Here is a 23,282-nt window from a genome sequence, read left to right on the forward strand (position 1 = left end):
CCTGTAACGTCATAACGCTGCTTAATTATGTTGTTCAGTTATATTCTCATGTTGTTTCAAGTCACATCGGAATGAGATTTGTGCTGTGTTGAACACTCAGGGACTGCTGGGGTCCTTCTCCTCACATACAAATCCCTTCATGATCCAGCTCCTTCATAGTACCATATTATCCCCATAGACCACTTCGCTCTCAGAGTGCACGTCTACTTGTGGTTCCCAGAGTTTCCAAAAGCAGAATGGGAGGCAGAGCCTTTAGCTATCAAGCTCCTCTCCTGTGGAACCAGCTCTCAGTCTGGGTTCAGGAGGCAGACACTCTCTGTACTTTTAAGGCTAGACTTAAAACCTTCCTCTTTGACAAAGCTTATAGTTAGGGCTGGCTTCAGGTAACCCTGAACCATCCCTTAGTTATGCTGCTATAGGCCTAGACTGCCCGAGGACCATCGGTGCACTGAGCTCCCCTCCCCTAACCCTCTCCTCCTCTCCTCCTCTCCTCCCACTATATGCTATAGAAATAAAATTGAATTGAATGGTTGGGGGTCCTGGGAGAGGAGGCCGAGGTTGCTGCCAGCCCAGGAGAGGGAGGGAGAGACAGAGGAGAGTCTGTCTGAAAACATTTCACATTACATTTGAAATGTATGTGAAAAATACAAACCTTTACATAACTCTACAAACAAAACCAATACTCCCTGATGCCAAGGTCAAAGTGGGCCTGTCAGTGTCTGCCCGGGTGTTGCTGTCTCTGCAGAACAGGGTCCTGCTGAGGTTCCTGGTTGTGGTGTGTGTGATGGAAGGGGGGCAGAGAAGAGGGGCAGGAAGACTACAGGTGCACAGAAAAGAATCAGTCACACAAAACACAAATGCACCAGTGGACGATGCATAGAAGCAGCCAAAGCTGTAACAGGAAGTCATGTACTGACCACATTCGAGAGTCAACACGTGCGTGTGATGATGTTTCCCTGTTTCTAAGCTGCAGATCGATCTATTATTGTAACGTGACGTTCATCATGAAGGTCGTGTTGCTGCTCGCTCTGCTCACAGGTAACCTGCTCTTTACTTACAGACATTCATTATTTCATGATCACAACTCTGACTGTCGTGTCACTGCTCTAATTCAAAGTGATTCAACTGAATAATATGGCAGGTTTGTCCTGTTGGTTGTTACTATGTTTATTATTTTCTTCACTCTGTTTAGTTCTGTTTTTTATTTCCCGTATGAACAGATCAACAGTCGGTTAAGAAAAATGTTTCTTCTTCATGTTATTTGTTTAGAAGAGACTTGCTACATGTTTTGCACATTTTCTAACTTCAGTCCGACGTCTGATGTTTTACAATAAAACATTATAATAATCTAATAAATCTATTAGGTTAAAAACCATAAAACAAAGAGAAACCATTTAAAAACATCAGATTAAAAATAACCATAGGACATATCTATTACAGGAGTTTGAACACAAAGTTACATTTATCTTCCTGTCTCACAGTCAGTGGATGTGGCAGCAGGAAAGTTGTTGGTCGAACTGGTCAGAACGTCACTCTGCCCTGTAATTATGATGTAAAGGCAAATGGGAATCGGTCGATTTGTTGGAATCGAGGAGACATACCATTGAATGGCTGCAACAACCTGCTGATCGCCACAGGAAGTTATAAAGTGACAGAGAACAATAGAGTTTCCAGCAGGTATCGGCTCCTGGGACCAGTGGACGAAGGCGACGTTTCCCTGACGATACTGAATCTCACAGAGGAAGATGCTGGACGGTACGGATGCAGGGTGGACATACCTTGGTGGACTGATGACAAATATCACATTGATTTAGTCATTGACAGAGGTAAGTAGATCTTTTCTTAAAAACCAACTTTATTTGCTCACAGACTGGTGGACTTTCACTGAGTGTGTGTCAGTGCATGTATTATCATTGTTCTGATTGTGAAACACACATGCTTCAATAAAACAAGACATTAGCTGACGTCACCTCGAGCTCTAAGAAGGAAACTCTCGTGCTTATCTGTTTAGTTCACTGTGCCACAGAGTTGGATCATAGTTCAGTCATTCAACAACCAGCAGCCAAATCTGACTAGAAACTGTGTCAGAACTAAACCAGCCCACAAACAAAACAAATGTGGTCTAATTCAGAAAGACACAAACTCCCATGTCCAGCTACTAGTCCCTCATTGTTCCATCAGACAGGAGGTTCAGATGCTGTTAAACTACCTGACAAACAGTGAAGATGCAGCAGCCTGAGGCCTGTGGGCTCCATTCACATGAATAAGAATCAGATCTAGGACCAGATATGCAAAGGAGCCAGGTCTGATCCGAGAACAGCTGGTTTGGTTCGTTCACACATCTGTGGAAACATCAGGTCTGAGTCAGTGGGAGGGAAAACGTCAGCTGTGATTTGAACGGACTCTAAGACTCGCTGCCATTACAGATGTTACAGATGTTATAGATGTCAGATGTCGCAGATGATACAGACGTTACAGATGATACAGATGATACAGACGTTACAGACGTTACAGATGATACAGACGTTACAGATGATACAGACGTTACAGATGTTTTCCCTCTGGTGTCTGCTCATATAAATATCTAAACCCCAGGCATCAGACCAGAACTCTTCACATCAGTTTTGTTTCCTCTTCATGTAGGTCAGATGACCTCCACAGAGCACCTCCCAACTTCTTCCTTCAGCGGCATCACTATCGAGCAGAAGGTGAGAAACTTCCTTCATATGTACATTTTTCTAAAGGTTCGAGTAAATCCTCCTGTACAGGAGAACATCTCTGTAGTCATTTTGTGTCTATGGTTAGTTTGCATGTCTTTAAGGTCCTTTAATGTCCTTTTATAGTGGAGGGTAGTTTATAGTTGATTGAGCTATCGGGCCCCGGGGCCGGTGCCTGGGATTCCTGTTCACTAATTCACCCACAACAGGATTTGTACAAACAGCGACTTCAAACTTCTGTGAGTTAATTGTTTTGTGTACGTTTCACTTTAACAGGGAAGCAGCGTCATGACTGTGGCTCGGGTGGGGGTCGTCTTAGGGCTGATAGTGTTGGTCACAGCAGGTGTGGTCGTCATTATCAGTAAGTTAAAGTCACTGACAAACACTGAGAAACATCCTGTTTTACCCAGAAATGGATTTTGCACTTCATGTTTTCCTTCCAGCATTTCCACTCAGTGGACGTGCAAATTCATTAATGTTATTTCTGCTGTTTCTGTGTGTCTGCAGTGAAAAGAGGGAGGCTCCTCAACAAAATGTAAGTGTCCTAATGTGACTCATTCAGACTGGGAACTAGATTTTAACTTCTTCTTTTGATTTTGCTGAACTTTTTCTGAGTAAATTTACTTCTGGCAGCTTCAAGAAGTTGAAGTCCAGGAGTTTATGGTAAAGTAGTTTGTTAAATCTTTTGATCCAGCACATGTTCATTCCAGCTCCAACTCCCATTTTCTCCCAAGCAGCAGTTAGCTAAGCTAAGCTAAGCTGCTAACTAGACATTAGCACTATGGTGACATTTATACATATGACAGTTCAATGACTACTGTGCTAAGGTTTCACTGTTTAGCTTAAAGAGCAGCATTTACACTGAAGCTACTGTAGCTCCAGAGAAGAACAGAAACCAGCTTCATTTACATGTTGTGTCTTGTTTATTGAGTCAACACAAAGATTAAACTGATAACCAAATTCTCACTTGACTCAGAAAAGACAGAACATTTACCTAAATATATAATAAAAATAATAAAAAATAATTCATATACATAAACAGAAAAAAACAAAGGTTTCTAGTCTTTTATTCCTCTTGGCACAAAGAACCTTGAGATCTGACCAAGTCTACACCAAATGAACGACCTTGTTTAATCATGAGCGTTCCTGAAGGTCTGAAACTTGACGATGGAGATGAAAGCCTGAAGAGGAAACCTCAGCGGTTTCTGTTCTGACTGATGTGACATTCACGAGACGCTTGGTCTCGACATGAAGATCAGGACGGCTGAGAAACCGTCACGTTATAAATGTCAGAATCTGAGCTCGAGGGTCACCTGAGGAGACGTGTGTGAAAAAACTGGCTCAGCCTAAACCAGAGTGTGACCAAGTAGATGTGCTGCGTCAAATGTCAAAGTCATTCTAACTCAGTCTTTATATTGACCAGACTTCAGTCAGTGCACAGCAGGTCGGCAGGTTGGGACATATTTGAACAAAGACCTATAAACTGCAGCTCTTATTAAATCGAATAAACAATCAAACAGGTTCTTCTTTAGTTCGCTAAAGATTTGATGCAAAATCACATCGTCACATGCAGAACATCACATGCCACATTACACCTGGTGGTCTGGAGTCCACTAAGGGGGTTTTACTGGGTCTAGATGGTAAGAAAGTGACGTACGACACCAGATGAGGGATTTTTTTAAAGAAAATAATTAGTACAGTCCTTAAATCTTTCTCTTTCAGTCCTGAGCTCAACAGTGTGATCCAGTTCAATCTGCAGCTCCACCGTCAATGTTCGGTGATGGAGAACGTCTATCAGGTAGATGAACTTGACAGCAGAGTCACATACACGTCTGTCGCTGACCTCCGTCCACTGACCTGCTGATCCATGGACCAGGACCACAATGAGCCCTGTGTAAAAACATGAACTCAAGACCCCAGTCCACCAGGACACAAAACTCTCCTGATAAGTTGAATCATGATCACAAACAGTGAGACTCCCTAACCCCTGAGCTACGTCTACATGTAAAACGTCAACTATAGCACTAAAGAAACTACAAGTCCCAGAGAGCATTGCTGTAAGCATCGTCCAGCCAGAGACCTTGAGATTCTGTCACTGTGACTAATGTTATGACCCTAGGGGTCATCAAATCATAGATTTGGGGGCTCGTCCGTCGTTTTTTTGTGTACTTCTCTATACTTGTCTGATCAGCAGTTTTTTCTTTCGTGGTGGTGGCAATATGGAGTTCAAGTTACAGGACTTTACTTTGAGTCCAACTTTAGACAAGTTGGATAGGTGCCGCAAGGCTGATTTGGTGTTGATCGCCAATTTTTTTGACATACATGTGCCAACAAGCGCCAAAAAGGAGGAGATAAAACAACTCCTCATAGCAAAGCTGACAGAAAGGGGGTTGTTTGGTGGGCCAACTCCCACAAATGGAGTCGGGCCGGGTGATGCAGCTGGTATTCCTACCCCACCTAAGGACCTCCCAGTCCAAGCTGGACTAACCACAGAGGAGTTGAAACTTACTCTGCAGATTCGCGAGGTGGAACTGCAGAACAAAAGGTTGGAGGTGGAAGCCATGCACCTTAAGGTAAGGGTTCTGGAGTTGGAGCAGGGAGCTGCTTTAGCTACCAGTCCCTCCTTTCAGTCACCTGTTTCATGACCCCACGAAGGCTTTGATGTAAGTAGGCACATAATGCTGCTGTCATGACTGACGAGTTTGCGTTAACGCATAAGAGCGTTTTTTCTCCACCAGTCCGACATGATCTGAGCTCAGTTGAGAGGAAAAATCCCTCTCCAAAAAGTTTCCGACGTACATTCCCAGTCACCGCTGAAAAACGCGAGTGTTTCTACTGCCATGAGCAGGGTCACCTCATGGCTGTGTGTCCCATTCTGAAGAAAAAAGAGCAGAATAGAAATGTTAAATCTGCTAAGTCGTCATCTCCAGTGGCTCTTATACAAACCCCGCCACCTGCCCTGCCACCTGTGGGCATGGATGGAAGTAACAAAGTGGACAAAGCATTTAAGCCGTTTGTTACAAAAGGGTTTGTTTCCTTAGAAAATGAGTCAGTCCAAATTCCAATCACTATCTTGAGAGATACTGGAGCAAAGCAGTCTGTGTTACGAGGTGACGTGTTGTCTTTCTCGACCCAGTCTTACTGCGGGTCCGACATCTTAATGTGGGGAGTTGAGATGAACATTGTACGTGCCCCATTACACTTTGTTCAGTTGTCATCCAGATTTATGTCGGGCAAATGTAAGGTTGCCATTCGAGCAAAATTGCCAATAGAAGGGATAGATCTTATCCTTGGGAATGATTTAGCCGGCGGACAAGTGTTCCCGTCGCCGGAAGTGATCGAAAGTCCGATCGCTTCCGCATGTGTGTCAGATGACTCTGTGTTAAACTCACCTGTAGTATTTCCCATGTGTGCTGTAACCCGTGCTCAAGCACGAAAGTTTGGAAACTTGGTGGATCTAAGTGATTCTTTTATGAGCACCTCTGATCCGCCAAGTGTTGGTCCTAAATGTGAAAAAGAAGAATCTGTGTGTGCTGAACTACAACCTGATGACAAAACACTGTCTCTGTCGGTGGACAGAGAACAGAAACAGAAATCTGATGTTACTTTGTCTTCCTGTATGTCTCTTGTGAAAAGTGAAAACTGTCCTACTTTGTGAATGATGGTGTGTTGATGCGACGTTGGACTCCGAGCTCTGGTGATGTACATGACTCTGTTTGTCAGGTAGTAATACCCCAACCCTTTCGTTTCCAAATGTTGACATTAGCACATGATCACAGTATGGCGGGACAATTGGGAATACGAAAGACATATGATCGCATTCTTCGTTACTTCTTCTGGCCCGGACTCAAGTCCGATGTGGTAAAATTCTGTCGTTCCTGTCATACGTGTCAAGTGTCCGGTAAGCCCAACCAGGTAATTCCTGTTGCCCCATTGAAACCAATGCCTGTAATTGGAGAACCTTTTGAACACGTCATTATTGACTGTGTGGGTCCGTTGCCTAAAACCAAATCCGGAAATCAATACATCCTCGCGATAATGTGTGCTGCCACTCCGAACATCATTAAAAGCTCGAGCCATAGTCAAGGCACTTGTGAGATTTGTCTCCACATTTGGTTTGCCCAAGTATATTCAGAGTGATCAAGGTTCTAACTTCATGTCAAAGGTTTTCGTTCAGGTCATGGCGGAGCTCAAAGTCACACACCGCACGTCTAGTGCATATCACCCCGAGAGTCAGGGCGCACTGGAAAGGTTTCATCAAACTCTGAAAAGTATGTTACGAAAGTTTTGCTCCGAGTCAAGTCGAGATTGGGACGAAGGCTTGTTGTTGTTCGCCGTGAGGGAAACTGGGCCAAGAGTCGCTGGGATTTAGCCCAGCTGACTTAGTTTTTGGCCACACTGTGCGTGGACCGTTGCGTTTGCTCCGTGAAACATGGCTCTCAGAGAAGCCAAGCCCTGAAAAGAATATTTTGGACAATGTTAGTTCATTCAGAGAAAGATGTAGCGCGTGAGTCATTGTCAAAGTCACAAGCCAAAATGAAGGATCGTTATGACAAAAAGTCGGTTACACGGATTTTTCATCCAGGTGACCGCGTGTTAGTTCTGTTGCCCCTTGTTGGTTCCGGCTGACAAACAACATTTTCTGGCCCTTACGTAGTTGACCGGAAGCTTAGCGAGACTGACTACGTAATTCAGACTCCAGACCGAAAGAAAACCTCTCGTGTCTGTCACATCAACATGCTCAAACAGTATGTTGGTCGAAAGGAAGAACTTTCTTACGGTGGCCGACAAGGGCAAACGCGCTGCAAAAGAGAAACGCTGCAAAAGAGAAACGCTGCAAAAGAGAAACGCTGCAAAACAGAAACGCTGCAAAAGAGAAACGCTGCAAAACAGAAACGCTGCAAAAGAGAAACGCTGCAAAAGAGAAACGCTGCAAAACAGAAACGCTGCAAAACAGAAACGCTGCAAAAGAGAAACGCTGCAAAACAGAAACGCTGCAAAACAGAAACGCTGCAAAAGAGAAACGCTGCAAAAGAGAAACACTGCAAAACAAAAACGCTGCAAAACAGAAACGCTGCAAAACAAAAACGCTGCAAAACAGAAACGCTGCAAAAGAGAAACGCTGCAAAAGAGAGAACACAACGGAAGTGCGCCAGGCCGATAGGGGGACCCCGAACTGAGGGGTGCAATGAACAAAGAACTTTTACAGAGGCGAGAGAGACACATGTAGTGACATAAGTCACGTCTCATTTTGGAGGCTGCGTAATGACGCAGGTTTTGTTTTGCAGCGTTTCTCTTTTGCAGCGTTTTTGTTTTGCAGCGTTTCTCTTTTGCAGCATTTCTGTTTTGCAGCGTTTTTGTTTTGCAGCGTTTCTCTTTTGCAGCGTTTCTCTTTTGCAGCGTTTCTGTTTTGCAGCGTTTCTCTTTTGCAGCGTTTCTGTTTTGCAGCGTTTTTGTTTTGCAGCGTTTCTCTTTTGCAGCGTTTCTGTTTTGCAGCGTTTCTCTTTTGCAGCGTTTCTCTTTTACAGCGTTTCTCTTTTGCAGCGTTTCTGTTTTGAGCGTTTCTCTTTTGCAGCGTTTCTGTTTTGCAGCGTTTCTCTTTTGCAGCGTTTCTCTTTTGCAGCGTTTTTTTTTGCAGCGCGTTTGCCCTTGTCGGCCACCGTACTTTCTTCTCCTAAACCAGTTCCTGTTTTGAACAAGTTAGACAGTCACTTAGCGTATTTGCCCGAACCCGCCCGAGCTGACATTCATAAGCTCATTAACAGTTACCTAACACTTTTTAATGACACTCCCACCCAAACTAACGTGTTAAGTCATGACATTGATGTTGAAACTCATAAGCACATTAAGCAACATGCCTACCGTACTCACCCAGAAAAGCGTGCAATAATGCGTCAAGAAGTAAACTATCTTCTAGACCATTGGTCACTAACAGGCGGACCGCGGTCCGGGTGCGGACCCAGAAGCCGCCCCATACCGACCCGGCCCTACAGTCAAAACAGAAGATTGTGATTTAAAACCTAACGGGGCGCTTCTATTTCCACCGGCGCAGCTTTTTTAGACTTTACGGTAGTGGAAATGCACAGACCAATTGCATGCTAGTTGAGCCATCCCACGTGATACCACTCAGCCAATCAAGTCTGTGCATCCCAGGCGGTAAACATTACGACTCTACAGTGTAAACTTCGCTAGAGGCAAGTTAGACATGAATAGACAGGACAAAGAAAAAGAAAGAGCGATACATGTAGAAAACAAGGGAGAGAAACTGTAAAGTTCGAGGCCGCCAAGGCTCTCCTCTGTAGTGCTCCTGTACTTCCTGCCCCAAACTTCGCCCGTCCATTTAAACTGGAGGTGGACGCTAGTGCTCTCGGAGCAGGTGCTGTACTCCTACAGGAGGATGATGCGGGCATAGACCATCGTTTTATGCGCTGGTCCTTATTGTTACAGGACTTTAATATTGAGATCCACTATAAAAAGGATTAGAAAATGTTATGGCTGATGCTCTATCCCGGTGTTAAAAATAGAAAAAAAAAAAAGAGAGAGACAAACATTTTCTTGGGAAAATGACTTAGACTTATTTGCTGTTTTTTATTTGCTGTCACTGCCTAAATCCATAGGGAACATTGTCAGGAGTCTGGTTCCTCACAGAATTTTACAGTGTGGGATCAGCACCTTTACTTCAGGACCTGAATATTTCTTCCCTGTTGTCCAGAGATGAATATTAAACGTCACCCACCTAAGGGGTTCATGCCACTTCAGGACAGGTTCCTTGATCCTATGGAGGGTCAGTACACCGCTGTGAAGATGCCCACCCCCCCCAGAGACCACATCGTCTGGTCCCTTCTGACCTTTCTGTACTGCAACCCCTGCTGCCTTGGACTGGCAGCTGTCATCTACTCCATCAAGGTGAATTTAGTCACATCATTCATGTGTTACTGTGACCTGTTCCAAAACAAAGGAACAAAAAGTCTAGAACAGGAAAGAGAGAAGCCAGATAACCCCAGCACCATCCAGGATGGTTCAGGACTGAGCTCAGTGTTGGCAGTTTTATGTTCCCTTCAGGCTGAGGGTAACTGAGAATCCTCTTTTTGGTCTTTCCAGGCCAGAGACCGGAAGATGGTTGGAGATCTAGAAGGAGCCCAACGCCACGGGTCCACCGCTTACAGCCTCAACGCCACCGCCCTGATGATCCTCATGGTCATTGGGCTGATTATTATTCTCTGCTCTTGCATCCGTGTGCTGATTTTCAAGTTGTCTGATTCACCTTGACGGTGCAGCTTGTGGCTTTTATACCTTTATACTCTTTGATACTGTACAAATGAAATCCCAGTCTTTGCTGTTACATTCAGGTTTCCTGAAATCTTGTGTCATTAAAGACAGAGTCAATAAAGCTGCATGATTCCTCACTCTGATGTGTGTTTGTGGGATTCTGGAGGTTAAAGCAGAACACACACACACACACAAACACTTCTCATACAAACAAAATAACACGTGTGCACGTGTTGACAACAGTGAGAAAATGTGTTTGTCAGGTGGATTAACACCTGAGAGACATCCTCATCCAATCAGACCTCAGAGTTGTTGATATCATAAAGACAGAAAAACGTGAAGTAGAAAGTACATATACTCAAATACTGCACTGAAGTATTTCCATTTTCTTCCACGCCTTTTGGAGACAAACATATGTAACCTATTATTCACTGCTGTCGGACTGTTAGATGGTTGCTTTTGGTTTAAAAAAGAAGAGAAGAGAAATAAATCAAATGTAAACTGGGAGAAAGAAAGAAATGTGAGAAGTAAGGACTGAAGCAAATCAAGCCGCAGTGAAGCAGGAAGCTGGAATTTGTGTTTTATTTTGAAAACCCGTGGTGCTGTTGGCCTCCGGGCCGCTGGGGGCGCTGTTGCCTGTCCGTTAACGGAAGAAAAAGACTCAGACACGTGTGGTTCCCCCGCGGTAAACGTGTTACGGTAACCACGACTGAAAACAGTTAAAACAGCAACGTTATCGATTAATAGTTTGATCAGAAATGACTAAAACGAAGAAGGAGAAGGTTCCGGTTGATGGAGACGAGGCTGCAGCCGCCGGCGGGACCGAGAAGTCCTACCAGGACCTGGTCGCTAACGTGAATCCCATCGCTCAACCGCTGGCGTCCAAAAAACTCAGCAAGAAACTTTACAAATGCGTCAAAAAGGGTAAAATAAACGCGTTTTACATCGTTTGTTCGCTGCTACCTGTGTCTGTGTGTCTCAGCGCCAAACTCCATTCAAAATCGTAATATTTGAATAGTTTATCGAGTGTCAGCAGGAGGTTCTGTCCATATAAGACGAGAAGGTGGATGTTTTACAAATCCCTGGAGTCTTCTAATTAATTCGGCATGAAACTTTTCAGTAGAATTCTGCATTAAACACTCGTCTGAGGTTTTTTTGGCCTTTTTCTGATGGTCAGAGCCTTATTTTGGTAAAACGTTTAAGGTTCGGATTCCAGAGAGAAATCTTATCTTAAATAATAATTTTGTCCTGTTTTATCTGAGTTTGCTGCGAATCTGGTCCAGGTGTCTTCAGCTTCTAGCTTTTTATTGAGGATGAATCGTCGTCGTGTGTGTTGCTGTAAAAACGGCAGTTTCTGGACTGGAGTCTGGATCGGGGGGATTCATGAGTTTTCTGTTTCCAGCTGCCAAAGTGAAGAACATCCGGAGAGGAGTGAAGGAGGTTCAGAAGTTCATCAACAAAGGAGAGAAAGGGTGAGTCTGCAGCCATTTGTACCTGTTCTCTGTGTTTCAGTGTTGGTGTAGGTTTGGAAACAGCTGGTCCTGATTTCATTGCTGATGTGGACAAACTGAAGATGTCAGTTTATTTGACATGTGTCTCTGCAGCATCGTGGTGTTGGCCGGAGACACCCTGCCCATTGACGTCTACTGTCACCTGCCCGTCATGTGCGAGGACAGAAGCCTGCCCTACGCCTACATCCCCTCCAAAGTGGTGAGTCTGAGGACAGACGTGTCCCCGCGTCACGTTTTATGCGTCTTTGTTTTAAATGTATTTTGGCAAAAGCTGTGTGGGAAGTCTCCGGGCATCTAAACTGAACTTAATCATCTGTTGATCAACCTCCAGCTGCTTCTCCAGCTCCAGATATTGACTCTTGAAGACTTTTAACAATAAAATGCATCAGTGTGTGAAACAGTTATTTCATATGCGGCTGATAAACAGGTCGTGTTGTATATAAACTCACGCCTTCGTGTCCCTGCTGGTTTGCACAATATGTTTCGTACTTTGTACAAATGTGTTAAAACGTTGAATCAGGGCGACTGTGTGGTGTTAGATGTTATTTTCAGGTCTTAACCACATCACTGAGGCCGACAACTGTTGTTTATTCATATTTCTGTGGTGCATCTTGAGGTTTAATTGGAGCACTGAGGTTTATGACGCGTTTTATTATTATATTGAGCTCAGTCCTGCACCTGGTTCAGTGTGGAGCAGAGATAAAGTGCTATAACTGTCAGAGGAGTCGCGTTCGCACCAGGCTGATGCAAACATCATCTCGGTAACGTGACAAACACGTGGAACGTGCAACACAAAGGAACCAGGACTTTCAGGAGAAAGAGAAGCAGAATATCACAGAGAAACAGGTGATTGAATATTTTTGGAAATATCACATGAGAGAACTGAAAAGCTGCACGCTCAAATTTTCCGGCAACAATTAAATGCAGCGTCTTTTTGTGGGTCTGAAAACTGACCCACGTATGAGCACTTTTACCTAAAGGATGTGACTACGTCGTCCACCTCTGCTGAGCAGTACGGAGTACCCACAAAACCTCACACAGGTGTAGATGTTGTTTCTATCTGTAAATGCTATAACAATCATGTTTTTTGGACCAGAGTAAACCTGTCCCTGTGTCTGTGTCCAGGATCTGGGTTCGTCTGCAGGATCCAAGAGGCCGACCTGTGTGATCCTGATCAAACCTCATCAGGACTATCAGGACGCCTATGATGAGTGCTTGGAGGAGGTGTCCAGCCTGCCCAAACCGCTCTGACACTCGTCGGCCAATCAGGGAGCAGCTCTCAGGTCACTGCCCGCTTTTTAATAAACCCCCAATTTAAAGGAGCAGTCCGCCGTGTTAGGACGTCCCACTGTTTCTCATCAGTGACACTCACAGCTGCTGAAACCTCCACGTTTCCACACCTGAGCAGTAAAACCAGAAACGTGTCCGAGGCACAAGGCTAACGGTTTCCCGTGCTAAGCTAACCCCGTCAGAAAACAAGCGTTTTAACCATTTTGTTTGTTAATCAAACCAAACTGTAAATAGAGACTTTATGAATTACAACAAATATATTTTAGAATGAGTCCACATCCCAGGCCTGAGTGTTTCCCTCAGATCTGCTGTTTGTGTGTCTGTCCCTTCCCATCATGTCTATCAGGGACATGGACCATGTGTGTCAGGGACATGGACCAGGTGTGAACCCCCTGAGCTCCTAAACTGCCACCAGGCAGAGACTGAACTGAAATGTGAAGAACATCATTTGTGCACAGTTTCCTCCAAAGCTGCTGGGTTCCCATATGTTCCTTCCAGTTTGGCTCCATCAGGAGCTTCTCCATAAATGTCCAACCAATGTGAAGCGTCCTGGTCTCTCCACTGCCCCCCCTCCTCCATGGTTGATGTTTCCCACACTGGATGATGACGACAGGCGACGTGTGCAGAGGAGGGAGACGTTAAAACGACCACATGGAGACTGATCTCTTGGAGGGGAAACATCAGCTCTGGAAAGCGTAATGTGAACGCAGCTTTACTGCAGGAACAATAAACGTTTTTTTAAAAAACAAGATAAAAATATTCCATTGAGAGAAACTGGGTTTTATTGTGCAGGTGTCAGCGACAAATCGGTCAGACTGATTGAAGTTTGTCCTGAGTGAAAGTGCCGAGTAGACAGTTTTTAGTTTTCCGACATCAGAAGTATGAAAAAAATGATCTTCACACCGTCTGGTTTAATGTTTCAGCAGAACATTTTCTTTGTTTCATGTTTTATTCCCATAAGAAACATTTCAGTTAAAGTTTCTTGGAAATATTTCAGATGCTGTAAATTCTGACTTGTTTTTTATTAAAACAAATGGAAAATGAATCATGTCTCATGTTGTTTCTCTGAACATCAACAGCTGGAAACTTTTAGATTTAACATGTGTGAAGTTCTCTGGTAATTCCAGCTGCAGATAATTATTTCTCAGTAACCTGAGTTTCTTTTTACGTCTGATCTTTAGCTGTAATTATACTTATATATATATATATATAATAATCTCTGATCCTCTTTATTATAATTAATATGAAATAAAAAATGAACATACACGATGTATGTTCATTTTTTATTTCTATTTCAGTTGGAGGACAAAGGCCTTAACAAGCATCACGTTGACTTTGAAGCTGTTTTCTTAGTTTAACATGTTCCTGCAGAGGAAACTCAGTCTGAGGGTTTTTATTTTGAACATACAGTGAATTTATAATTTTAACATCACTGCTGTTTGACATTTCAGCCACATGGTGGCAGCGTCGCATCAGGTACTTTAAACTGAGCAACCGTACGCTCTGTGGTCGGTTTATTAGGAACCCCTGAGTCAAACTGTCTCACTGATTCAGCAGCTTGGTAAAATATTTAAGGATGACTGGTCCTGGACTGGTTTCAGGCTTTCCAGTGTGGTGGTCCTTGAAGTGGATTCAGCAGAGTCACTGTGGAACCCCCGTGGTCTCACAGGTCTTGATAAGTCAAAGATCATTAAGCTGCTTTGAGTGTCCTTAACTGGAACAAGTGTCCTGTTGGAATTTACTTGAGTGTTTGATTGGGCATGATGAAGTTTAGCAGGCCTTAAGGAGGTCTGAGTCTGTGAGCAGATCCTGTAGCTTCTTGAGGATTTCTAGAGCTGGACAAGAAGCTTGTTAAGGATTTTGGAGTCCATAAAGTGGATTCAGGGATCTGCAAAAACAAAATTTTAATTCAACCTGGAACTTCATGTTTGCTGCAAAAGACCCACAGATGCCTCTAAACCTGAACCCAGTTGTTACTCTGGCCCTTCTTTTGGCTTGTCAGAGAATCTGGTCATACCACTGTGGTTTGTGGTTTATTAAACTAGACCATGTGGTCTTTGAGGAGGGTTAAGGATTAGTGAAGAGATTTGGGGCACTTAGATGTCTTGGCCTAATGGATCTGTATATGATCAGAGTCTTCATCGCAAATGAAAGAGTTTGGGAACCGTCAAAGCAGGTGTAGCGACATGTTGACGGGGAATCCTTCAGCGCCAGGGCATAAGAGGAGTTTGGTTTTTTTTTGTTTTTTTTAAAACAAGTTTCTGCTGATCCTCTTCGGCCTGTAAACCTGTTTGGACGTGTCCTAATCTCTCTGCTGTAATGTTCAACACTGAGCTCAAGGCAACAGACAAACGGATCAGATGAGGACACAAAGAGCAGGAGAGATCCAAAAATGAGAAAAGGGGCTTTCTGGGGTCTCTTTGAAGAATTTCAAGGTTCTTAGAAATGTTTCACTGTCATTTGTTCAGGATTACGTAAATGGTTTTAGCATTGCTTGAGTTCTGGGCTTTTTTGCTGTGATTATATCCCTCTGTTAGGTGGTTTCAGGGATCCTAGAGATAGGATCCTAGTTTTAATGTTTTCAGTACTCTTTGGAGTGGTCTCACAGTTTTTAAATACATATGTATGTTCTGAAAGATGTTCTAGACTTTGCTACTTTTGTGGAAGACTATGGTTCTCAGAAGACATTCAAGAAGTCTTAATGTTTTCAGGGGTTTTTGAAGAACTGCTAGCAGACCCTTAAGATGTTTTGCACTTCTTTAAAGGGATTATATGGTATTCATTAAGGGTTTCTCTGGATTTCAGGGGTAAAGCCTTGAGACAGTTCAGTGTTATTGCAGGATTACCTGAAAGGACGTCAGGATGCATCAGATGTCCTTGTAGGAGGTTCAAGAGGGTCCCAGTGGTCCTTAATGAGGTTTGAGGGGAACCTTGGTGGTTTTAAGCATCTTTCCAGTTGCTAAGGTCCAATAGTCATTGAAGAAGTTCCTTAGATTCTTTAGGTGATCCATTAAGATGTCCTTGTAGAGAAAATGTTTTAGTTTCACTACAAGAAGCTGTGGAGGTCACAGAAAAGGGTTCTGTGTGGTTTAAGGCGTCTTTAAAGAAGATCTGAGGGTCAAGTAGTGATCAAGAAGCAGTCTCAGGCACTTTTTTCTAACAAACATAAAGAGGTTTTCAGGGGTTCTGAGTGTTACCATGAGGAGTTTCAGGGCTAAAGCGAAATTTGAAAATGTTTCTCAAAAAGTTGCAGTAACTCCAGGAAAGTTCCTCTGTGGGTTTTCTGAGAATTCCCTGAGGGGGATCAGAGTGTTTCTGATGTCCTAGAGCTGGTATAAAGTGTCTTTTAAGAGGCTTTAAGGGTCCTTGAAGTGGCTCTTCAAGACCCTGAGGTGTTCACAGCTGTATCTCAGTCCTCAAATGTTATCAGTCGTGAAATGTCTCTGTGGCTCATTAAGGATTTCCAGTCTGTCAGTTGGAAGGTTCCAAGAAAGAAGCACAACACAGTCAGTTTTTTCTCAGAATGAACAGAACTCAGTTTTTTCTGAGAAACCAGCTCCAGGTGATCTGGCCCGACGGTGTCACCTGGCAGGACACCTCAGACAGATCTTTCACATTAACGGACGAGATGGGAAACATACGGGCCGTCGCCTTTAAAGCTGGGAGGAAACCGGTGTGGCGAGCCGACCCCCCCGCTCACCTGTAACCACGTTATAAAAACACATCCACCTTCGTCTCAGTGGTGGAGGAAGTATGCAGTGCATCCTGGCTGTTGTCGGATTTTTCACCTTCAGAGCTTCAGGCAATAAGACGTCACTGTTTTTTCCAGTCAAAGGGCATTAATAACGTGATGAATCGTGATGTCAGATTTCCTGTTTCACCAAACCTCAAATATTTGAGTTTACTGTATGTTCAGAAAGTAAAGCGTCACCTCTAGGAAGATGGATCCACAAAACATCAGCTTTTATTATGAAAAATCATTTACAATAACTGACTTTATTATTAAAATACTTTTGTTTTCTGTTTATTGATCATTTCAACATTTCAGCTGTTTAATCCATAGAAATGTTCCGTTACATTAATGCTAACGTGATAAATACAGTGGAACAGAAGCAGAATGTTTCTTCTGAATTGGACTCGAAATGTGAAGTAGCACAGAAAGAAAATACTCCAGTAAAGTACAAGTACTTCAGATTCGTACATTATTGCAGAACTAACTGGAATATCTGTTTGTTTCTGGGTAAGTGGGAAACAACATCCTCCTGTTTTCCCTTTAGTTTCCATTTAATGTGATGTTTTTCTGAGTCAGGTGTGTGTTTTTGCTGCAGGCCTCACACACACACACACACACACACACACAGGCAGTGTGTGCACGTTATGCAAATATGAGGCAGGCAGCCGTCGGCCTGGCGGTTAGTGATCGACCACACACGCTCAGTGCTGCTGCTGACGTGCCCCTGAGCAAGACGCTTTCAGTCCTCGCTGACTTCACACTGACAGTCATTTAGCAGAGACTTAACCTCAGACTGGGCTTTAGTTCTAAAACGTAATGATTCAGCAATTAAAGTACAAGAACCTCAAATTTGTCCTTAAGTGCTGCTGTCTCATTTTGTACCCTCCTCCTCTTCCTCCTCCTCCTCTTCCTCCCACGTCCGACACACACCGATCAAAGCGAAGTGTGTTATCTCCTTAGGGTGGCACCTGTGAGTGTGTGGGGCATTTTGATGTGCTGGAAGCAGCGTCAGGATCTGAGTGACAGACCAGGACCAGACTCTGATGGCTGGGTGACTGGGTCAGACCAGCTCCCAGTCTGCAGGTCCTGTTGGGTGGTCCCAGTCACCATTGACCTGCTGTGGTGTAAACTTTTACATTTCATTCATCCTTTTCCTGAGATTCATTTAGTTTTTGTTAAGATGGTTGAAAACTTGAAATCCTGAAGTTTGGTCAAGAAGAGCAAAACATCCAGCAGCTGATATCAAAGTCAAACTGATCCCGACTTGTCTCCGTGACACAGTTTTCACTTCTTTTCCATCCGTTTCTCACTGAATGGCAGACAGATGTGCTCAGACAGATGTGCTCAGACAGATGTGCTCAGACAGATGTGCTCAGACAGATGTGAGCTCTTGCTGACAGCACAAACATGGAGCAACATCAGATGGTTTGATGGTTGAAGCACAGGATTTAAATCTCAGTTGTAAAGTGTGTGTGTGTGTGTGTGTGTGTGTGTGTGTGTGTGTGTGTGTGTGTTGCCCCCACAGTCTCCTTTGATGAGACGTGTGTCAGTAAACACTCAGCACACTTTCAGCCTGCTCCTCCTGCTGTTGTGTGATAAACACCGATGAAAACTATCAGATCCTGTTGCGTCCCAGCATGTGACTACAGAGCGCAGCTGCTGTCGTGCTCCTGATTTACGATGCGTTTATCAAGACGACATCAGGATCAGAAACTGGTTTTAGTTTGGTGACGACTGCTGGTTAACGTGTTTACAGCTGCAGGAAATCAGTGTCTGCTCCTGGTTCAGTTTGAGAAAACAGAGAAATGTGGAGATGAGAACATCTGTCAGGTGACTTCACTGAAATTCAGAGTGTAAAAAGTGACGGCTGATCATAAGTATGTGCTGAGTAGCGCACACACACACACGCACACACACAGAGTGTTTGTGTTTATTGTGACAATACCGCTAATCAGTTTCAGCTATCAGTGAGGACACACTTGTTTGTGTCTGGAGGGCAGCTGAACGAGCTGCACACTTACAGTGCTGAAGGCCTCACAGAGCATGTTGTGCAGTAAACATCTGGACCGTCACGTCTCTGATCAGCTGATGGTATCAGGCTGCTAACGCCTGATGCAGATCAGCGACGGCCTGGACCCTGGTCTGAGCTCAGATTTGTCCTCAGCTGTTAAACAACAGACTTGGCTCGTTTATTTCGTCCATTGCTGATTTTCGACCACAAGAATTGAAAAGTCCGTTGATTAAACTGTGAATTGTGGGATTTGTCTTTAACTTCACATTAGCATTAAAAATGTTAAAAACAGCTCATTTTAAAATGTTTTTTGTTTTTAGCTGTTCTCTGTTGGGAGGTTCTGTATATGAAACAGGATGTGGGGCTCTGTAATTGGTTGTAAATCAACGGCACCTTGGCAGTTGTAGTTGGCTTCTGTCCTTTGTGCTGAGATATTTATGGCTTAATCATTAATCACTAATTAATCATTTGATGAATTTTGATCATCCAGTAAAACATTTGTTGGAGAAAAAACTGATATTTGCATAATAAACTGAGTCATTTGGAGTTTCGGGCTGTTGGTTAAACAAAATTTTAAAACATTATGATAAATTTTTGCTCTTTCTTGATGTTTCGTTGATGAAAACCTTATTGATCAGACAGCAGGAGCGATCGGCAGCTTAATCGATTTTTAAATAACTGATACTTGTGGCCGAATTTGCATGTGCTTTGTTTACTTAGGGATTTAAGTGCATGGGACCTGACCTGGGATCAGCTGAAGGTGAACTTTGGAGCTTCTTTCCTACAGCAGTTGAACAGTCATCACTTCGCTGTCTGTGGGAAATCAGAGCACTGAGGTCGCCTGTGCAGGATCTGCTAACTGGACAAATTTGAGCTGTAATGTCCTGCTGAGTCATCCTGCACAGTTTCAGCTGCATCATTGTTTGTTTACAGGTTGTTATTCTTAACCGTGTCCTCAGCCTAATGTGTGTGAATCCAGAACCTGGTTCAGCTTATGGGTCTGAGCCGTAGACCTCCATTGTTGTCCAAAAACTATTAAAAACCCAGCAGGGAGCCACACCGCTGACCTGGCTCACATGGTTCTTCCTCACCAACAATGGGAGGCCCGTCTGTTTCCAAAAACCAGCTCCAGACTCTGCTGTGGGCAGAACTAGTGGAGGAAACAGAGCATGTCAGCAGCTTTGTTTCCGTCTACCAGTTTTTATTTGCATTTTGAATTTGTAAAATTTCTAAAATGTTTCGGTGCGTCAGTCAAATTGCAGTGGAAACAAACTCGAATGTTTTCAGTCGTCAACTGTAAACTGTAAAAGTGTGAATGTGACTTCTGGTGTTGTATTGAGCTCATGTTCCTGTGGTACAATCCATTTTTAATTATTAAATGTATTTTGTGTTTGGCAAAGAAACCAACTTGGAGCTTTTTCAAAAGGCATTTGATGATTACATTTGTGAAGGAGGAGGAAACATGACATTTCATTTCTTTTCTTTATTTGTTCTATACACAAACTAGAAACAACAGGACAAATATTTTATTTAACTTTACGGAGACATAAAGAAGATAAATAAAACATTCACACAGCGTTCAGGCTGCTCTGGATTCAGCCAAACTTCTAATCCGACCTCAGTCGTCAGTGTAAACACGTTGTTCTCTGCAGGGTGAGTTCGGTTTCATTGCTGGAGAACCAGAGACTCGAGGGGCAGCGTGTCACTGAAGCCCCCAGAGAACAGAGGCTCGCTCTGGGCGTGGGGCTGCTGCAGCTGCTGGAGGTCCAGCAGAGAGCAGGACGACGGCGAGCTGGTCTGAGCGTCGGTGAGAGGGAAGAAGTGTGCAGGAGTCGACTGGGTGGAGGTGAAGAGAGGAGGAGGAGGTGGAGAGGAGTTATAGAGGGAGGAGCAGAGGGGAGGAGATGAGCTGCAGGAGTCCCAGTGTGGCACCACGGCGCTTGGCGAGTAAGAGCAGCCGTACCCCTGAGGAGGAGGGGAGGCATGGTCCACAACCTGCATGTAGGGCGAGGGCGAGCCAGTGGGAGGAGGAGGAGGAGGGGGAAGGGTGGTGTCCTGGAGGTGACACAGGAAGCTGCTGAGGCCGGGGGAGGGGTCTGAGAGGGGGGCCAGCCCAGTGCCACCGCCATCGCTGCAGTGTATGCTGGGAATTTTGGGGCTGGGATCTGATAAGGAAGAGGATTCAGAGGAAGAGTTGGAGAAGCGCTTATTGTCGGTGATGATGCTGTCTGACTTCCTCTTCCTCTTACGGCAGAAGTTTCCGTTGTCTAACATCTTCTCACAGTTTGGGTCCAGAGTCCAGTAGTTTCCTTTACCTGCACGGAGGAGGAGGAGGAGGAGGAGGAAGGTTAAAGAAAAGAAGCAGAAACTTTTCTTTCACTTTCCATTGGAACACAAAGAAAAACACAGTTCAGGAGCTTTGAATGACAGAAGATGCTTCAACATCAGCTTCTGCTTCACTCAACCCCCTTAAAAAAAGGCTTTAATGATAATAATGTTTTTAATTATTACGTGTTTTTGACTTTTCATTCATTTAAATTAATTGATTTAAAATCATAAGAACACTCTGACCTCGTGCAACTTGTCTTACTGTTTTTAATTGTTTGGAGTTTAAATTTCTTTGTTTCTTTCTTTAAAAAATGAAGTTGACTTGACTTTACTGCAGAAGTAAATTTCTTTAAACCTGCAAACAAAAATTTCAGCCAATCAAAGCCTATTTCCTGTCACTGAGTAGTAGTTAGTTTAAGAAAATAAAAGCCTCTCATGGATTGTCTCACCTGGGTCGTTCTTGTCGCGCGGAACTTTCTGGAAGCAGCTGTTGAGCGACAGGTTGTGGCGGATGGAGTTCTGCCAGCCCGCCTTGTTGCGGCTGTAGAAGGGGAAGTTCTCGGAGACGTACTGGTAGATCTGACTGAGCGTCAGCCGCTGCCCGGGCGCACTCTGGATCGCCATGGCAATGAGGGCGGAGTAGGAGTATGGTGGGCGAACCAGCCTCAGCACATTATTCGGGGAGAACCAGGAGCCACTAGGGATCGGGGGCCTCTGGAGGCCATAGAGATGGTGGAAGAAGCCTCTGAGGTGTGGGGGGAGTCCCGTGGGGCCCACAGGGAGGGGGCCCGGGTCTGAGCTGTTGTAGCAGAGGTATGGGTTGCCACAGCTGTTGGGCCCAGGTGGAGCTGGAGGGCTGTACAGGCTGAAGTCTGATGGGTCAGAGCCCAGTAAGGGAAGCTCCTGTTGGGGGAAGGAGTGTCCACACAGTGGGGGGGACAGACTCTGCTCCGGGATGAAGGATGCCATTTTTAAAAAACGTCTTGTCTGTATTTCCTCACCGCCCTGCTCTGCACACCTGCTGCTGCTCACCTGAGACTCTTATACTCCTGCTGCCCCTCCCACACACGAGCCTATTGGCTCCTGTGCTGTCACAGGTGTAGGTGTGAGTGTGCTGGGGGTTGATTTGAATAAGAGCAGATAAGAGCCTGAGGATTTAATGCTGATATGCCAACACACACACACACACACACACACATCTTGGGAAATGAGTGATTGAGCCAGTTTGAGACGTTACAGCATCTTGTCAGTATCAGGCTAAACTCCTGTCAGCGCCCGACAGGCTGCAGGCTTCAGCCACGTCACATTTATTCACTCAGCATAAAAACAGCATCCTGCTGATTTCTCTCTTCTGCAGCTCGAGTCAAACAGGAGGAAATCTTCACTGTGCCCTTTGGTACTTGGCAATAAAATTATGCTGCAAACCCTCACTCAGTTTTCTTCAGTATTACAGTAATCCAGTGTAACTTGGGGCGGCAGCTAATGATTCTTTTCATTATTGATTAATCTTATAAAACCCCCCTATGGAAAGTTCCCAGAATGCAAATTGTTGTACCTAACCCACCTGGAGTGTTTCCATCCAACACTGAAACATATTTGATTTACTGTCAGATATAAAGACAATTGTCCAATTTTCGTTTTGGAAAAACTTTGTCGTAAAATCACCAAAACAAAAATAGTTGCTAGGGAAAGCAAAGCTCAAATATCCCAGCTGCTTCAAACACAACCTCTGCAGGTCAGACCCAAAACTTAAACACCTTCTTTGGAGTTTGGTTTAAATCAGCGGATCCAGAGGACGTTACTGACTGAATGTGAAACTGGATCTGTTTGAAAAGAGGCTGAACACAAACAGCTTCTGTTTGAGGTGTCACCTAAAACGTTTGTCCTAAAACCCCCCACCCCCAAACAACCAACCCCCGCACAGACCCACAGTCAGCATGTCTACACCTCAGTCCAGCTGGGATCACACACATTATCATGTAAATGCTTCTGCGATCCAGTCCAGCCTTATTTTTTAAAATGTGCCAGTGTTTAAGTGCAGTTTGTGTTTACAGTGTTTCTTGCTTCATAAACACCAGTGTTGTTGTTGTTGTTGTTGTTGTTGTTGTCGTTTGTCGGCTGGGGCACGCTGAAGAGGCCGTGAAACTGATATAAAGTTTGGGCATTAACTGAAAACACAACATGTCCCGTCTCTGTCAGATTTCTCCTGCTCAGCCTGTACCAACGAGGACGGACACCTCCTCAGGTGAGGCACACCTGTGTGCGTGTGTGCGTGTGTGTGTGTGTGTGTGTGTGTGTGTGTGTAATGACAGTTGGCAGTGGCAGCAGTAATCTTCACCTGCGGTGCCTTCAGGGACGATGCAGACAAAACATGTACAGTCTGAGCTGTAACTGACTGATGTCTGGGATTATACTGGTGGTGG

At 44.4% G+C, this 23,282-nt stretch overlaps 4 protein-coding genes across 7 annotated transcripts; 3 read left to right on the forward strand and 1 right to left on the reverse strand.

The window, feature by feature from the left end:
• Positions 1-428: 428 nt before the first annotated feature.
• Positions 429-9,566, forward strand: LOC113143233 (hepatitis A virus cellular receptor 1 homolog). Of its 3 annotated transcripts, XM_026328742.1 has the most exons (7): positions 430-1,038; positions 1,482-1,826; positions 2,644-2,708; positions 2,994-3,078; positions 3,225-3,252; positions 4,440-4,515; positions 9,430-9,551. In XM_026328742.1, exons 1-7 carry the CDS (start codon positions 858-860, stop codon positions 9,433-9,435), a joined length of 786 nt encoding a protein of 261 aa, XP_026184527.1. In that variant the 5' UTR covers positions 430-857; the 3' UTR covers positions 9,436-9,551. The 3 variants fall into 3 exon arrangements, with proteins under 3 accessions (XP_026184526.1, XP_026184527.1, XP_026184528.1); XM_026328741.1 differs by lacking the exon at positions 9,430-9,551 and having other exon boundaries at positions 429-1,038; positions 4,440-7,261; XM_026328743.1 differs by lacking the exon at positions 4,440-4,515 and having other exon boundaries at positions 434-1,038; positions 9,430-9,566.
• Positions 8,775-10,123, forward strand: LOC113143234 (dispanin subfamily A member 2b-like). Its single transcript, XM_026328745.1, has 2 exons — positions 8,775-9,623; positions 9,819-10,123. Exons 1-2 carry the CDS (start codon positions 9,432-9,434, stop codon positions 9,984-9,986), a joined length of 360 nt encoding a protein of 119 aa, XP_026184530.1. The 5' UTR covers positions 8,775-9,431; the 3' UTR covers positions 9,987-10,123.
• A 489-nt stretch (positions 10,124-10,612) lies between these two features.
• On the forward strand, positions 10,613-13,292 carry nhp2 (NHP2 ribonucleoprotein homolog (yeast)). 2 transcript variants are annotated; one of them, XM_026327542.2, is made up of 4 exons: positions 10,613-10,910; positions 11,389-11,458; positions 11,591-11,696; positions 12,594-13,292. In XM_026327542.2, the coding sequence occupies exons 1-4, from the start codon at positions 10,745-10,747 to the stop codon at positions 12,663-12,665; spliced, it is 414 nt and encodes a 137-aa protein (XP_026183327.1). In that variant the 5' UTR covers positions 10,613-10,744; the 3' UTR covers positions 12,666-13,292. The 2 variants fall into 2 exon arrangements, with proteins under 2 accessions (XP_026183327.1, XP_026183326.1); XM_026327541.2 differs by having other exon boundaries at positions 12,623-13,289.
• A 6,904-nt stretch (positions 13,293-20,196) lies between these two features.
• foxi3a (forkhead box I3a) lies at positions 20,197-21,828 on the reverse strand. The gene is made up of 2 exons (XM_026327631.1): positions 21,309-21,828; positions 20,197-20,846 (listed from the first exon to the last, which is right to left on the reverse strand). The coding sequence occupies exons 1-2, from the start codon at positions 21,826-21,828 to the stop codon at positions 20,197-20,199; spliced, it is 1,170 nt and encodes a 389-aa protein (XP_026183416.1).
• Positions 21,829-23,282: the final 1,454 nt, after the last annotated feature.

The sequence above is a fragment of the Mastacembelus armatus genome, chromosome 14 (genome assembly GCF_900324485.2).
Source record: "Mastacembelus armatus chromosome 14, fMasArm1.2, whole genome shotgun sequence".
Lineage (NCBI taxonomy): Eukaryota > Metazoa > Chordata > Actinopteri > Synbranchiformes > Mastacembelidae > Mastacembelus > Mastacembelus armatus.